Source organism: Callorhinus ursinus, unplaced genomic scaffold (genome assembly GCF_003265705.2).
Source record: "Callorhinus ursinus isolate GAN/ISIS: 27379988/994484 unplaced genomic scaffold, GSC_fseal_2.0 scaffold5, whole genome shotgun sequence".
NCBI classification, from domain to species: domain Eukaryota; kingdom Metazoa; phylum Chordata; class Mammalia; order Carnivora; family Otariidae; genus Callorhinus; species Callorhinus ursinus.
The window spans coordinates 24569383-24584215 of NW_027397067.1; the positions used below are offsets into that span (position 1 = coordinate 24569383).

Genomic DNA, 14833 nt, shown 5'->3' on the forward strand with positions numbered 1-14833 from the left:
ATAGGATAATCTCTAAAGCATTTGTGTTCGGTAAGTTTTTCTATTAAATAAATTAGCTAAATAACCTAAAGGTGTGGCCTTTTAAATCACATGAAAAACTGAATATTAAAATTAGGGAATTTAGGGGAAAAATAAGAGGGAACTTAGAATTTTCAAAATCAAGGTGATTTCCTTTAATTAAAGGCACATTTTAAATTATAGTATCTCCCCCAAAAGAAGCTATGTGGAGATTTTAAGACGTACTTCTGTATTATTCATCGTAACTCACAATAGAAAATAAATCATGATTACAGTCTTTTTTGACCTCTTTCAGTTTCTGATTATATAGATCTACCTTGCAGTCACCTCTCATTTCATTTTAGATTTGTTTACTTTTTCAATACTTGAGCTATTTATGCTAGTGGTTTTATATCATTGTGTTAATACGGGCTGATTATTTCAATGCATTTAAAACTGTAATGGCTCCAAAATCAAAAGTTTTGACAAATTTCAAGACTATCTTCTCTTTCTGTTTAGTCTGATATATTTATGTCATATAAACAGACAACAGCAGGACAACAATGAAATTCTAAGTAGGTCTGGTACTATGAATGTCCTATTCTGGGTAAATGTAGAAGTCTTAACCTGACATTTATGAACTTCTGAGGAGGTAGGTGGGCCACAGCCTTCTCAAAAGGATTAAACCCCAAAGGATAAGGTAGTCACATAGAACATTCCAGGTTAATAAGGTTCCTACTGAATATTAGCCTTTTCCAAATACCATCACCTTAACAGGGAAGGGAATTAAATTATCAGGAAATTTCAACTTTGACTCTCCCTCTGCCTATTTAGATAAAATACAAGTTCTAGGATAAAAGTTCCACAACCTGACTTACACATACTAAAACAACCTTGTTTTTAAAATATTTTGTTTAAATAAACAAGTAACGCTATCATCATCTCCTACCTTTCTACATAATGACACGTTAATTTTGCAAGAACGTTTCCAAAGGTGCTATTTGATAAAAGTTTTATACTTTGAAAATGCAACCATACCATCTTAGTAAATGTTTAACACTGAGGGAAAATTAACAAGTAGTTTCCTTAAACTGGTATCTCCAAAAGTAAGAAGAGTATTTAGAATTTCCAAATAAGTATTGCTTGAAAATCCAAGCAGTTTAAGGCAACAGTGGTAATTAGAAAGTTTAGGTCTCTGCTTAACTGTCAAACAGGAAAGGGATGAGGGGCAACTGCACTGGCCATGTTCCCATCCTATTTTGTTAAATCACAGTATATAGAAGACTTCTTCCATGGAATTGCTAAAACCAATTTACAGTCGAACTGTTAGTAGTTCATCTGAAATTTAAAATAGGTTTAGTCAATGAACTTAGGGGGAAAAAAAGGGGCTTCTACTTTTTTTTATGAAGCAGGTGGTTTCCAACTTCTCTCTGCTGTCCAAATAAAGTTCTAATTAGTTCCTCTCCATTCCTCAAATAAAGATGCATATTTCACAAGTGTAAAAATTATTTTTACGGGTTTTGCTTTAAATTATGTTCTATGACTTTTTCATCTGGGAGCTGGTTTTCTAGATAGAGCCATTTTAACTACATAATCTTGTAGTGGAAGGCATCCAGTTCAGAATGAGTTCCAGTCAAATGTAGACTGCGCTATGCCAAACTTATATTCATGTGCAATGAATGGGTATATGCAAGTATGCACATAGTTAATAAAACAATGTGTCTTCCTAGATATTTTCAGTAGTTTATGACTGGTGGGGAAAAAAATGAGGTACAGCAGATCAGAATTTTTGCAAAAAATTCTGGGCACCTAGATTTAGATTTCATTAGTACAATACTAATTTATTTTTAATTAATATTCAGGCAGTTTTGGCAACACTTCACACACAAATCACTACTAAGTCAGGTGATACTCTCGATATGGAATTAATACTTAATCTTCTAGTTTAATGTTGTCACAAAATACATGGAATCAGATTATCCCTAAGTTTGACAAAGGGTGCACAGGGATGGACAGGTGGTAGTGCAGAGACAAAAACAAACTCATTCTTAAGTAAGAATAGGGAAGGTGAAATTTCCTATCTTGGTCAAAACTTTTGTATAAAATAAGTTATAGCAATACACTTCCACTTAGACCCCCACTTTATGATTAGGGACTTTCTAATTAAATGAAGTGACTTATGAAAGAAAGCAGAAAATCAACTAGCACATAGTAGACAAAGTGATTTTTAAGGGTTTTCTTTTTCCTTCCTGATTGGAAGCATATTTGATTTCCTTTTTCTTTTTTTTTTTTTGGTAGAAAAGGAAAACCAGTCCTAAAGTGATGACAAATTTTATGGGTTTAAAAATTTTTTTTAGTTTTAAACCAGATGGCAGATTATCCATAAAGTCATCCTGGTCACTTATTTGAGCTTCTGCAACATACATAGAGGATCTTCATTGTGCCATATGTGTGCGTGTGTGTGTGTGTATTTGCTAAGTGTAATGAATCCTTTAAACCAAGAGATTTTGTTTAATGAGTAGTAACTTTAAAAGACTTATTTATTTATTATTTATTTAAGACTAATTTAGTTTTAACCTTCCCAAACTGAAGAGAACTATCCTTGGCCTTCTTAAGAAGTTATAACACGCACATTTAAAAACTAATTTTGCGTTCTACTTTTGAGCATGGAATTTAGTTATATTACAGACCTAGGGCCTCCAGTAAAATCCAGTCACAAGCTAACATATCATAGGGCTGTCAACCAAGGCACTATATGCCCATTCAGAACATTTAAGGGCCCTAATTAACTACAGTGAAACTCAAGACTCCTGGAGCTCATATAAAAGTATTAGAGAAAGTTTTTTCCCCTTCTTTTAATCCATGAGAACCATATCCTTTATTTATACCGTTGGACGAAGAGATGTCCTTTTTTTTTTTTTTTATCAAATTCTACCATTGAATCCTACCATTTTGCATTTGAAATACAGCCCAAGTGTTCTGAGTAAGTGAAGTGTACAAATTGTATAAGCTTTTATGCAGTGGACTGGAGAAACTTTTAATTGGATCCTTTTAATTCCCTTCAACTCTAAGCTGTGTAATGACAAAAGTTGACACTGCCTCCCTTAACCTTTTTCAATTAACTATGATTATGTTTATCATCAGAAAATGTATTTTGCCAAAGCATAAGCCATTCATCCTTCTCAGCTTATTACACAAGTAAATTCATCAGGTTTTGACACCTGTTTCAGTAATGGATTCTTTTTCTAAATAAAAAGAGGGAGGAACTCAGCCCTATCCTACAAAATTTATTTTGCAAAATTGTTAAATATTAAAATCGGGTGAATTTTGTTCATAGCTAGCATGCTGAGGTCATACAACCTTAGTGCAATTTGGTGATTCCATATTGCCATTCTCTGGAGTAAAGTGGCTGCTAACTTAGCAACTGTAGGAATGTATCGTTCGAATGTATTTCTCAAAACGAAGACTTCATTGTTCATTTCTAAGACATTTTCCTAGTAACTTGCCCAGAGATCTCCAGGTCAACAAGGACTACGTTTCTCCTGATGGAAAACCACTACTTTAAGGAACCGAATGAAAACCGGGAAGGAAAACCCACACCCTCTGAGACCCACCTGCATCAGGTGGCCTCTTCACTTCCATAGCTAGGATGTTTCCAAATGCACTCCAAATAAGGTACAATTCCCCTACATCCTAGTTATGGGGTTCTGGCTTCTATCTTTAGGCAACTAGAGGACCAGAAGCGAAATACGACTCCACGTGAAACCAATCCGGGGAGCGGTCAGCACCGACCGCCAGCTTCACAAGCCCAGGGCGTTCGCTCTAACTCCACGCGAGTGGCGTTTTCAAACCCGGCCGGGAGAGGGAGGGATCAGGAACGTAATGTGACGGGCTCAAGTGACAGCGTCCTCTCTCCTGCCCAACCCACCCGGGCGGCGCTCCCTCCTGGTGGCAGTGCAGCGCTGGCGCCCGCCAGGTATATTCACGCCTTGCTCCCCCGGGTGTGGACACACTGCCCGTTCCAAGAACCGGGTCAGATCAAAACCCCCGCGCACCAGTCGCGTCTCAGCGCTGGCGCGGGAGATGGGTGGGAGGCTTCCCCAGGTGTTTTGGCGGGTTTCCGGACACGTGCGCCTCTCGTCCTCCCCGCTTCCCCGCAGCCTGGGCAAAGCCCACCGCACCAGCTCAGGGAGCAGCCGAGCCGTCTGCGACGCTGCTCACCTCCGTCCCCGTAGGTCTCCACGCCGTACCCGTCCTGCAGCCCGTTACTCCAGGTACCCTCGTAGCGAGCGGGGGTGCACAGGCTCTGCCGGACCCCGTAGCGCCCCTTGAAACCATGTGACCACTCCCCCCGGTACATCCACTTGCCCTTCGTCTCCACCCCCAGCCCGTGCCGCTTGCCCTGCGCCCAGTAGCCCTGGTAGGTGTTGCCGCTGGGCCAGGTGTAGCCTCCAGCCACCTCGAAGCCGTGCGACCAGGAGCCCGAGTACTCGCCCTGGCCCTTGGGCCCCGTGCAGATGCCATGCCCGTGCGCCTTGCCCTCCTCCCAGCCGCCGCAGTAGGTGCCGCCATCGTCGAAGTCGAACCTTCCGCCCGTCATTCGGGGGGCAGCCCCGGCGCGCTCCCCGCGGGGGCACGGACGCGGGCAGAGCTGGGCACGGCAGGGTGTAGCTCGGGGATGGGGGCCCGGCGGGCGAGCTCACGACAGCGCCCCGGGCAGCTCGCGCCGCCGCTCGGCTCCAGTCCGACGCCGCCCCCGTCCTCCCCTCTTCTTTCGCCGCCGCCACCGCCGCCTTCCTCCTCCTCCTCCTCCTCCGCCTCCTTCCCCGTCGCCGCCCGGGCCAGCGCCGCGCGCGAGAGGACAGCCCAGGCTCCGGAACGGACCTTCAGCTGCTCCCGCCCGCCCACGTGAGCCGGGCGCCGCCCCGCGCCCGCCCCTCGTCCCCTCCCCGGGCGCGGAGGCCCGGCCCCGCGGCGCTCCGGCCCCACCCGGCCCTGCCCCCAGCCCCTGGAGCCAACGCTTCCCCGGCGGGCGGGCGCGGGGAGCGGTTGGCGCGCGTGTGTTCGGGCAGTGGGATGCCGGTGGGAGGGCGAGTGTACCCGGGGACGCGCGAGAATCCCTGCGGGTAGACGAAGGCGCGGCTGCATGTGTGGGGGCAGCTCGCGGGCGGCGGAGCCTCCAGTGTTTGTGTTTGGGGTTTATCAAAGTGGTTAAGATCCTGTAAGTGCGGCCACGTGTGCGGAGGGAAAACTCCTGTATGCGTGTTTGTTTGCATGGGGTTTGTAGTTGCATTTTTTTTTCTCGGCATTCCAACTTGTGTACTGTTGCATTTGTCATGCTCAGCTGTCATCATGAATTAACATCTCCTAGATATATGTGTGCATGTGATATAAATCTCTGGCAGCCTAGATATAATTGCGCAGAATGTTCTTTTACACCTACCCATTTCTAAGCACATGTGTTTGCATTTATTTAATGAAGATACATGGGGAGAGCAATGTAATTTGAAAAAGCACAGACTAAATCGGTCAGCTTTTTATTGGTAATAATGAAGAGGAAGTTTTTAATCTGTCTTTGCAGGGGTATATGCAATTTCCTTTCACATCAGAGCCACTAATGCCTCCTTTGTTCTTCTGACAACCTTAGAAATTCTTCAGCCAGGAGCTATGTACCCAACAGGCAGACGGCTCAGTCTGTGGATATTGTGTAAGTGTCTGGAATGTACACCTGGTACCTCTCCACTGGTATCCACAGTTAAACAAAGTAAATAGAAGATCCCAAGGAGGAATATGGTAAGTAAAACACTGCTCTAAACTTACAAAAAGCCCGTGACCTAAAAAACTGGGGACAGGTGTCAGCTGATCTACTTTCCAGCTACAACACTGTTTTGTTGAATTCACTTTAGGCAACTCTTTTAAACTTGCAAACCTCTATTTCACCATCTGCCAAATGGGAGTGACAAGATTTGTTTTTCTCTTCCTATGTGAGATACTAACTTGAGTATGTTGTGGTGCAGTGCAAAGCTAAGAATTAGAGATTTGGTAGTAGGCAAGTTAAATCAGTATTGTCTCTGGTGAAAGCAGACATTGGTCTCAACCACCAACATACTTATGGGGACACCTTTCTGTGGTTCATAGCCTGGGGTCTGAGGCTGGCCTCTTGAGGATAGTGCTTTGCAGGGATTTCATGATATTCCTTAGGCTGAGAGGCTTTTGGATACTGGGGGAGCACCAGAGGCTGCCAAAGTTTCTCTCAGTAGGTATTTGATAATCAGATAAAAATGATCTGATGTGAGGATAGGGAGCAGGGGAAAAATAGACTAAACTGTGCAGAAAAAGGAACGGAATATTGACCTTGATTGGCTCTATCTCAGGACTGGAGCTGGCCTTTCCTGCTTATCTGGCTGAAATACTGAAAGAAAAATCTCAGTTTACACAGAACCAAATCACCAAAGAGAATTAGAAACCCTCATCCATGGCACTGCCTGCAGAGTTGCCAGGAATAGTGCTTACCCTAGTGGCCTGAAATAATTACGCATCTTGCTCAGCATCTTGTCCTAGACTAGGGATTGATTTAGGCCATTGGGAAAACGAGGGCCCAGGTCTTTGCTCCTGAACCATAATTCCGTTTCTCTGTTACGGGATACACCAGGATCAGGAGCTAGCATAGATGGACACATTGCCATCTATTTTGGTGTTCTATTTGATATGAAAAACAGTGTGGTTGCTCAAGCCAATATCTTTTTCCTCTTTTTAAACTGAAGTTTTTCATGAAGTAACCTTTGTCCTTTCCGTTTTTTGTTGTTTTATTTAATCTTCACACATGTGTTAGGATCCACATATGAATATTTCAGGGCTAAGTTTTTGTTTGCAAATATGGTGGAAACTTTTTTTTTTTTTTACCTTTCCTAATGAGCTCTCATGCAAATGATAGATTTTCTGAAATAAACTAGCATAGAGAAAGTTTCTGGCTTCTGTGACGGATGTCTAGTCCATCTGTGGTGGGTGGGCAAAGGATGATGATGCACATATATTTGGATAGAATATGGAGATTTGGGGAGCCAAAAAGATAGGGCCATTTATCTCTTAATCTATCTCTTGCTATCCATAATAGATGTCTTCCTTGGAAGGCATCTTCATTAAAAGAAGATATCTGATACACCAAACATCTGATACAAAATTTCAACTAATCGTAATCCTAACCTGAGTCTGCCATTGGCTCTCTTCATGGAAGAAAATTAGTATTGAGTTTTTGGTAGCTTCTCGAACTTTTGGCAAAGTAACCATGCAAGCAAGCCATGCTTCCATTTACGTGCTGCCATCACAATGGAATGTTTCCCCAATCACACTGATGTGTTCATTCATGTAAGCGTTCAGGTTCAATAGCAATGGTGGGAGAAGACTGGGAAGGAGAACTAGGAAGAGGAAGAGGTGCTGAGGATGATGGCGGAGCAGATAGTAGGCAGTGGAATAATGTTGCAATTCACTAGTCAGGGTTAGTCATGTCCTTATTTTCCCTCTCGCTCTGAACCTTTGCCCTGGATAAGGGGGAGTTGAATTTAGCTTTGAGGAGTGATTAGTAAGAAGAGAATGTGAACGTTGGTTTGACAGGTGGGATGGGGGAGGCCATTGAAACCCAGGGGCTGACAACCACTTGAGCAGTTTCTTTTCCCCCATGCTCAAAACTCAGCTATTATAGGCTTCCATTCTCCAAAATTTTGTAACACAACTTAAGCCGTTTTGAGTGAGAATGTCTAAGAACAACTTTTTGGTGAGGATGTTTTGTTTAGAATTTAGTATTTTCTAATGAAGGCATGTTGCCAAATGTATCGGTGACTTCATTTTATTTACATATTAGAGTTAATTATTGAAATCCTTGATAAAAATTTACAAATGACAACTAATCTGTAGGTGTTTATTGTCTAAAGTGTGTTTCTTCAAGCTGTGTAAAAAACATATACAATTAAAATTACTGGATTAAGTAAATCAAAATTATTATTAGCACATCTGTAAGCGTTCGTAATGACTTAAGAAATTCATCCACAATAAACACAAAAGAAATATGGTTATAAGCTTTGTAGAATACTTGATGTCAAAAGAGGAAGAAAATTCTAAAATTAATGGTCTTCACAACTTTGAAGGCACTTACTGAGTGCCAGATTCTGTGCTCAGTTCTTTACAAGCATTACTTCATTTAAATCTCATAATAACCCATGGGATTAATACTAGAATTATAACCTTTTTACAAAGAATAAAATCAGGTTTAAGACATTTATGTGCCCAAGATCATTCCAGGTAGAAGTGGTCTGGCTGGGATTCAAACCAGGTCTGTCTGACTCTACAGGTGGTTCTCTTTATTACTATCCTTTATTGGAGCAAGGATGAGCTTTCAAATGGGGGAAGGAAGCAAGCTGGATAGAGAGCAGGCAGGGCTGGTGAAGGGGACTTTTCTTATTTTTTTAGAGCAGCTGGCCAGATGAATGGTGATGCTACCGTCTAGAATTAAAGAAGTGGAGAAAGAAGAGTAAATTAGAGAGGTAGGAAGTTAGGTTCACTAAGGAGAAGATCCAGAAATATATCCCAGAGGAGATGTTCAGAAGGCAGTTGGGTAACACAGGTTGAAAACGAGAAATAAATTAGTCAATAAGTAAATAATCCTTGATTTTCTCCTCTCTCTGGCAGCCATTCAGTAGTGCCTCCTTTGGAGACTTGCATGGTGCACTCATTCTACCCGTGGTCCACTTTTGTCTCTATCTTCTCCAGGTTGCTCCCCCTATGTGCATCCAGGACTGGCGGCCCATGCTCTCTTTGCCCCACACGCTGTCCCCTGTCATTGTCTTGAGCAGGTTCATCCTGCCTCACAGTCCATTGTCTTTCCCAGTGCCATGACCTTTATCTTAAAGTCCTCAGACCCAGCCTGGACCTTACTTAGACCAAGATGTAGGCCAGCTTTGAAAACTGGAAGTTTACAGTCCCACTCTTTGACAACACTCTCTGGTCTTTCCCACTCACTGAACAAACCATTGACTTGCCAGAGTCTCTACGCCTTCCATATGCTACGTGGCCTCTTAGTTCTTCTCTGCCTAAAGGCCATATCACACTGTGCTTTCCATAGCGACCTCCTGATGCCCGCCCCATCCCTAATCTCATCCCCTGCTCCTAGGAAGCCCCTTCTGGCGGCAATCACGTGATGTGCCAGTTGCCATTGCAAATCCTGGGGGCAAGCCTCAGGTCAATCCCTCCACACACACACACACAGAGCAGATCTCTTCCCAGGCAACTTCCAGATGCCTGTCACCTGAGCCCCGCTCAGCCCCAGCTCTCTCCTACTGATCAGAGGCCTTGTCTTCTCCCTCAAGAGGAGGAGAGCTAACTCAAGAACATCCTCCCTCTTTTTTCCTTTCTACAAAACTTATCAATGGTTCTCATTTTCTTCCTTTCCCCACCCACTCCATCCCAGAGGAAAAGATATCTTTTTCCTTTCCTTGTTCTGGGTCAGTTCCTTCTCTCATTTGAATATGCGGTAATTTCTTTTTTTTCCATCCAACAACCATGCTCTTGTGTCCTCCACATCAAAACAGTCCTAATTTTCTTGGTGCTTTCACCTCAAGTCCTCTGTGTGTGTTCTTATCGAAACTGCTGACCTCCTTGAAAGTGTATTACACTCATAAATCTATATATTCAAGTATCGTACATATATATCATATACATTCACATATCCCACCTCTCATTCTCATGCCACTCGATTTGGGTTCTGTCCTCATTAGTCTGGTGAAGCTTATCTAGCCAGGAGGGACCTCCTAGCTGACAGATATGAGGGCATCTCTTCAGTTTCTTTCTTTCTTTCTTTTTTTTTTTTTAAGGTAGTGCTTTTAAGATTTTTATTTATTTGTTGGAAAGAGAGAGAGCACGCACATGTGCATGCACGAGCAGGGGGAACAGCAGAGGGAGAAGGAGAAGCAGGCTCCCCGCTGAGCAAGGAGCCCGATGTGGGACTCGATCCCAGGACCCTGGGATCATGACCTGAGCCAAAGGCAGACACTTAACCGACTGAGCCACCCAGGCGCCCCATCTCTTCAGTTTCTATCCTACTAGTGGCAGCTGTGAATTTGAAACTTGTGAGCACTCTCCCTCAGCTTCTGAAAAACCCATGTCTTTTACCTCTGCTCGCTCTCTTGTTCTGCCGCCACTTCAGCTGTCTCATTCCCTGTGTGTTCTTCTTATCCCTTCCTAGTCTCCTTAATTTGAGGCTGGCTTTTGTGTTCTACGCATTAGCCTGTTGGTACCAGGATTTTGTATAATTGCTGGATACTTGTTGGCTTATCTTACACTAGGCAATCCTGCCCTAGGGGCTAAGAGTCTAATTTAGAAATAGTCTAATTCAGATATAAAAACACCAGCTGAGCCTTTTTTAAGTCTCAAGGGCAGTGCTTTGGTTTCTTCCCATGGCTTGTCCCTTGTGGCGCTCTGCCTGCTCTTCCTAATGGGCAGAGATCCACGTGGACTTAGCCTACGTGTCCAATGATGAGGCTCAGGGAGGGCTTCAGGAAAGTTCTCACAATGACAAAGATAAAAACAGATTAAAAAGGGAGACTTAAAAGAGGCAGTAAGCTTGAAGACACAGAGTGGATTGCAGGTCTGTACTGAGGCCCCAGTACCCGCAGCAAAACATAAAGTGCACGTGTGTGCATGCGTCTGTGTGAATGTATGTATGATTCCTGGGTTCCGTTTGGAGACACAGAGAAGTATAAGGCTCAGACCTTGCTCCTAACGGTATAGAGTATCTCTAAAGAGGCAGGAGATGAAAAAAGAAAATAAAGGGACAAGGGAGACAGCTACAAGCTGCAAATAAGTGCCAAGTGTCCTAGGAGCTCAGAGGACAGAGGGGTTTTGTTGGCTATGATAGTTTGTAGGAAGCATGTGGGTAGAAGGGCTGTCCTTCCAATGTCGACACGGGATGACCTGTTTGCATGAAGAGCCACCCTACAGAGGGAGGGAATGAAGGGGACCCATGCCTGTGATTGTGAGGAAAGGAGACCTCCTGGGACGTGCGCACACAAGGTGATGGGCGCGGCTCTGTCATGCTGCTTTATTCTGAAAATGAGAAGATACTGAAGCAACTCAACATTGGAAATAGCACAATTGAGGGTCGCAAAGGAATATAAAAGCATATTTGGAAGAGTTGTATTTTTGGTCAAGTTTTTATTTAAATTCCTATTAGTTAACCCAGTGAAATATTAGTTTCAGGTGTACAATATCGTGATTCAACACCGCCACACATCACCTGGGGCTGACGGGCGTGCTGGTCTTAAGAAGTTAAAAGTTGCGAAAACTGATGCGCTAACCTTTTGGTAACAAGGTGAATTAAGAAGGGAGGCACACAATTTGTGGAAAATACAGCTAAGGGGTAAGTAGCAGCTAAATGCGTGATAGCTGAAGGAGAGGGGAAAAAATCAATTAGGCAGTAAAAGAAAAGTAAGTTACAGTTGGAGAATGAATCGTTCCAAGAGCCCTGGAATGGGATTTGAAACAATAGCCAGCAGTAGGAAAGGCTGTCCTCTGACTTGTGTTATCCTTGCCAAGTGTTGTTGTTCCAATCCACAGCCTGCCTCAACGGGCACACCTCCGAAGCCTTGTTGGATTCCTCAGATGCTGATTGCATTCCAGATAAAACTTCAATTCCTCGTCGTCTCCTTAAACATGCCCTAGCATTTTTGTCATCTTTTGCATTTTACTTATGACTTCCACATGGCAAGCACTTTGTAAAGCTTACCGAGAAGTAGGAACACCCCATGGGGTGGCCATACAGGGCACCGCTCCAATTCTCCTTGTGTTGCATGTCATCACCTTCCATTGGGGAGGCACTGAAAACCCGAGCAGACAAAAGGACTCAGCCAGTTGATGTCAGCCATCCTTCCTTGCCAACCATCCTAGATCTGGAACAAGGGACATGTGAACTTAGTGGCCTCAATGGCAGAGATGGAGGTTATACATGGGCCCAACAGGAAGGAGTCACATTTATCAAGGCCAATTTAATTCTCCATACAGGGCACCGCTCCAATTCACCCTGCAGTGAGGAGGGTACTTGGCAGCCAGCCTCCGGCTCCCACAACTTCGGGTCTGTTGTGGGAGACCTCCCATAACAAGGCCACATTCTGCCTGGGACGCCCCCTCCAAAGTAAAAGGCAAATGGCTGCATCTTGTGGCCTCTACTACAAAAGAGGTAGCCCTCTTGGGTCCCAGAAGCAACACAGATCATGCTTAGAAACTGCTGCAGCCTATGTGATAAGAGCCATGGGTGGAAGCTACCAGCTTTGAGAGGGCTCAGAGCAGGAAAGAGTTTTGCAGGAGGCTCAGGCTGTGCTGCAAACAGCCCTGCCTCTTGGGCCATACGATCAGGCAGATCTTTTCGTGTGGGTGTTTGGTGTCAGTGGTGTGAAAAGATACAATAGGGAGATTATGGCAAGCACCAGTGGAAGAATCACCATACAGGTCTATGGGGGATCTGAAGCAAGGCTATGTCATCTGCAAAAGAGAACTATCTCTCTTTTGAGAAATAGGTCCTGGTAAGTTGCTTGACCTTGGTAGAAAAGGAATGCTTGACCATGGGACAGCAACTGACCAGTCATCTAGAATTTCCCATTATAAGCGGGATCTTGTTGAACCGGCCAAGACAAATTCAGAAGGACCCAAAGCAGTCTATCTACTGTAGGTTGGACATGGTACATCCAGAATCAAGCTGAGTGGGAGCAGAGGACATGATAAGCTACCAGAGCAGGTTGCCCAGACCTCTGTGTCCCCTAGTGTTGCACTAAGCACCCCTTCCTTGGCTCTCACCTGTGGGAAGATTGAAATTCCATATAACAAGCTGAAAAAGGAAGAGAAGCCTCCACTTGGTTTATAGATGGACAGGCACAGTATGTGGAGGAAGCTGAAAATGAATGGCAGCTGCACTTGGGAGTGGTCTTGAAAGCCTCTAGAGAGGGAAAATCTTCCTGAGGGGCAGGTTGTGAGTGGTAAACCTGGCCATCTGTTTTGTATGGAAGGAAGAGTGGCATGAGGTAGAAATGTATGTGGATTTTTGGGTAATGGCCAACAACGTGGCCATATAGTTAGAGGCCTGGAAGGAAAAGGACTGGAAGGTTGGAGACATGGAGCTCTAGGGTAGAGGCATGGGAATGGGCATGACATGTGATGAGTTTTGTGTTGCATGTCATCACCTTCCATTGGGGAGGCACTGAAAACCCGAGCAGACAAAAGGACTCAGCCAGTTGATGTCAGCCATCCTTCCTTGCCAACCATCCTAGATCTGGAACAAGGGACATGTGAACTTAGTGGCCTCAATGGCAGAGATGGAGGTTATACATGGGCCCAACAGGAAGGAGTCACATTTATCAAGGCCAATTTAACAAATGCTGCCTCTGAATGTCCAACCTGCCAGCAACAGAGACTAGTCCTTGAGAATACCCATCATCTACTTGGTGACTACATATTGGGCCCTTTCCAGCCTGGAAGAGCCAGTGGTTTATCCTCTCTAGGGATAGACACCTATTCTGGGTATGGGTTTGCCTGTTCTGCCCACAGAACCTCAGCCAGTATCACCACTATCCAGGAGCTTATGGGATACCTGATGCACATCATGGAATTTCACATAACATCACGAATGATCAGGGGATCTACTTCAGAATGAACGAGGTCCTAAAGTGAGCCCTGATGATGGGATCCATTGATCTTATTACATGCTGCATTACATATTACATACTGCATGCCTCTATTATCTGTGAGGAGCCAGCCTCATAGAATGATGGAATGGTCTCCTAAAGGCACAGCTCAAGTTCCAGTTTGCTGGTAATAATCTGCAGAGATTGAGTAGTGTCCTGCAGGATGCAGTATATTCACTCAGTCAGCTTCTATGTAGCACAATATGCTCAGTAGGGTGAACCCATAGGCCTGGGAACTAAGCAGTGGATGCAAGAGTACTTCACTCAACATCATATCCAATGACCTATTCAGGGTCTTTGTTTCTCCTACCCATGTAACTCTGGGCTCCGCAGGGTCTCCAGTGGGGAAGTATTTTTGTAAGAGGACAAAATGAGAGTCCTGTTGACTCTCAGGAGTCAGGAGAGGAGGCTTTTATATTCCCATATTTTATATTCCCATATTTTATATTTTATATTCCCATATTCAGAAGGGAATATGTGTGGAACACAGGTGGTCCTTTGGGTACTTCCCAGTGCTGCACTGATCCCTTGTAACTATGGATGCACGCTTTCAGCAACCCTGGTCTGAGAAGGGCATAGTTTACCAAGGTTCAGACCCTCCAGGGATGAAATTTTGGGTCACGCCACCAGGGAAACCACCCAAACCTGCTGATGTGGTAGCTCAGGGTAAGGGGGGTTTAGAATGGTGAGAGGAAGAGAGGGAAGATAACTGTTCACAGCCCCAAGACCTGCCACAGTGACAGGGTTTCTTTTGTCACACTGACTTCCCTTCCCTTCCCTAAGCTTTCCCTTAAGAAGGGAGCTCCCCAAATGTGCGTAGAGAAGATGACCTTTTTCAATACAAGGAGAGATGGTAGTGCCATGGCTGTGTACTGCCAGATTCTTCCTTCGAGAGAACTTGCTGCAAGGAGGGAGATTGCTCAGCAGCCTCCAGCTGCTGTAACTTTGGATCCCGGTGGTATTCATGCTATGGCCATGCTCCACCTAGACCATGACTAGCCAATAACTGAGACCAATGGGATTGCTAGTGCTGGACATTCCTTCTCAACACGGCGTCTGCCAGGCTGACATTTCCTCTGCTCCCTAGCAATGGCCGAAACTTTCCAGGGCTACAC

General features: G+C 44.6%; 1 protein-coding gene across 5 annotated transcripts in view; it reads right to left on the minus strand.

The window, feature by feature from the left end:
- JPH1 (junctophilin 1) overlaps positions 1-4818 on the minus strand; it is an 80994-nt gene extending 76176 nt beyond the window's left edge. For 4 of the 5 annotated variants that reach the window (XM_025870748.2, XM_073892902.1, XM_025870745.2 and 1 more), the window contains exon 1: positions 4219-4817. In XM_025870748.2, coding sequence (XP_025726533.1) covers positions 4219-4597 — 379 coding nt within the window. In that variant the 5' untranslated portion in view covers positions 4598-4817. Of the gene's footprint in view, positions 1-4218 lie in introns of all 5 variants that reach the window. The other variant, XM_025870747.2, reaches the window with a different exon arrangement.
- Between the last annotated feature and the right edge of the window lie 10015 nt (positions 4819-14833).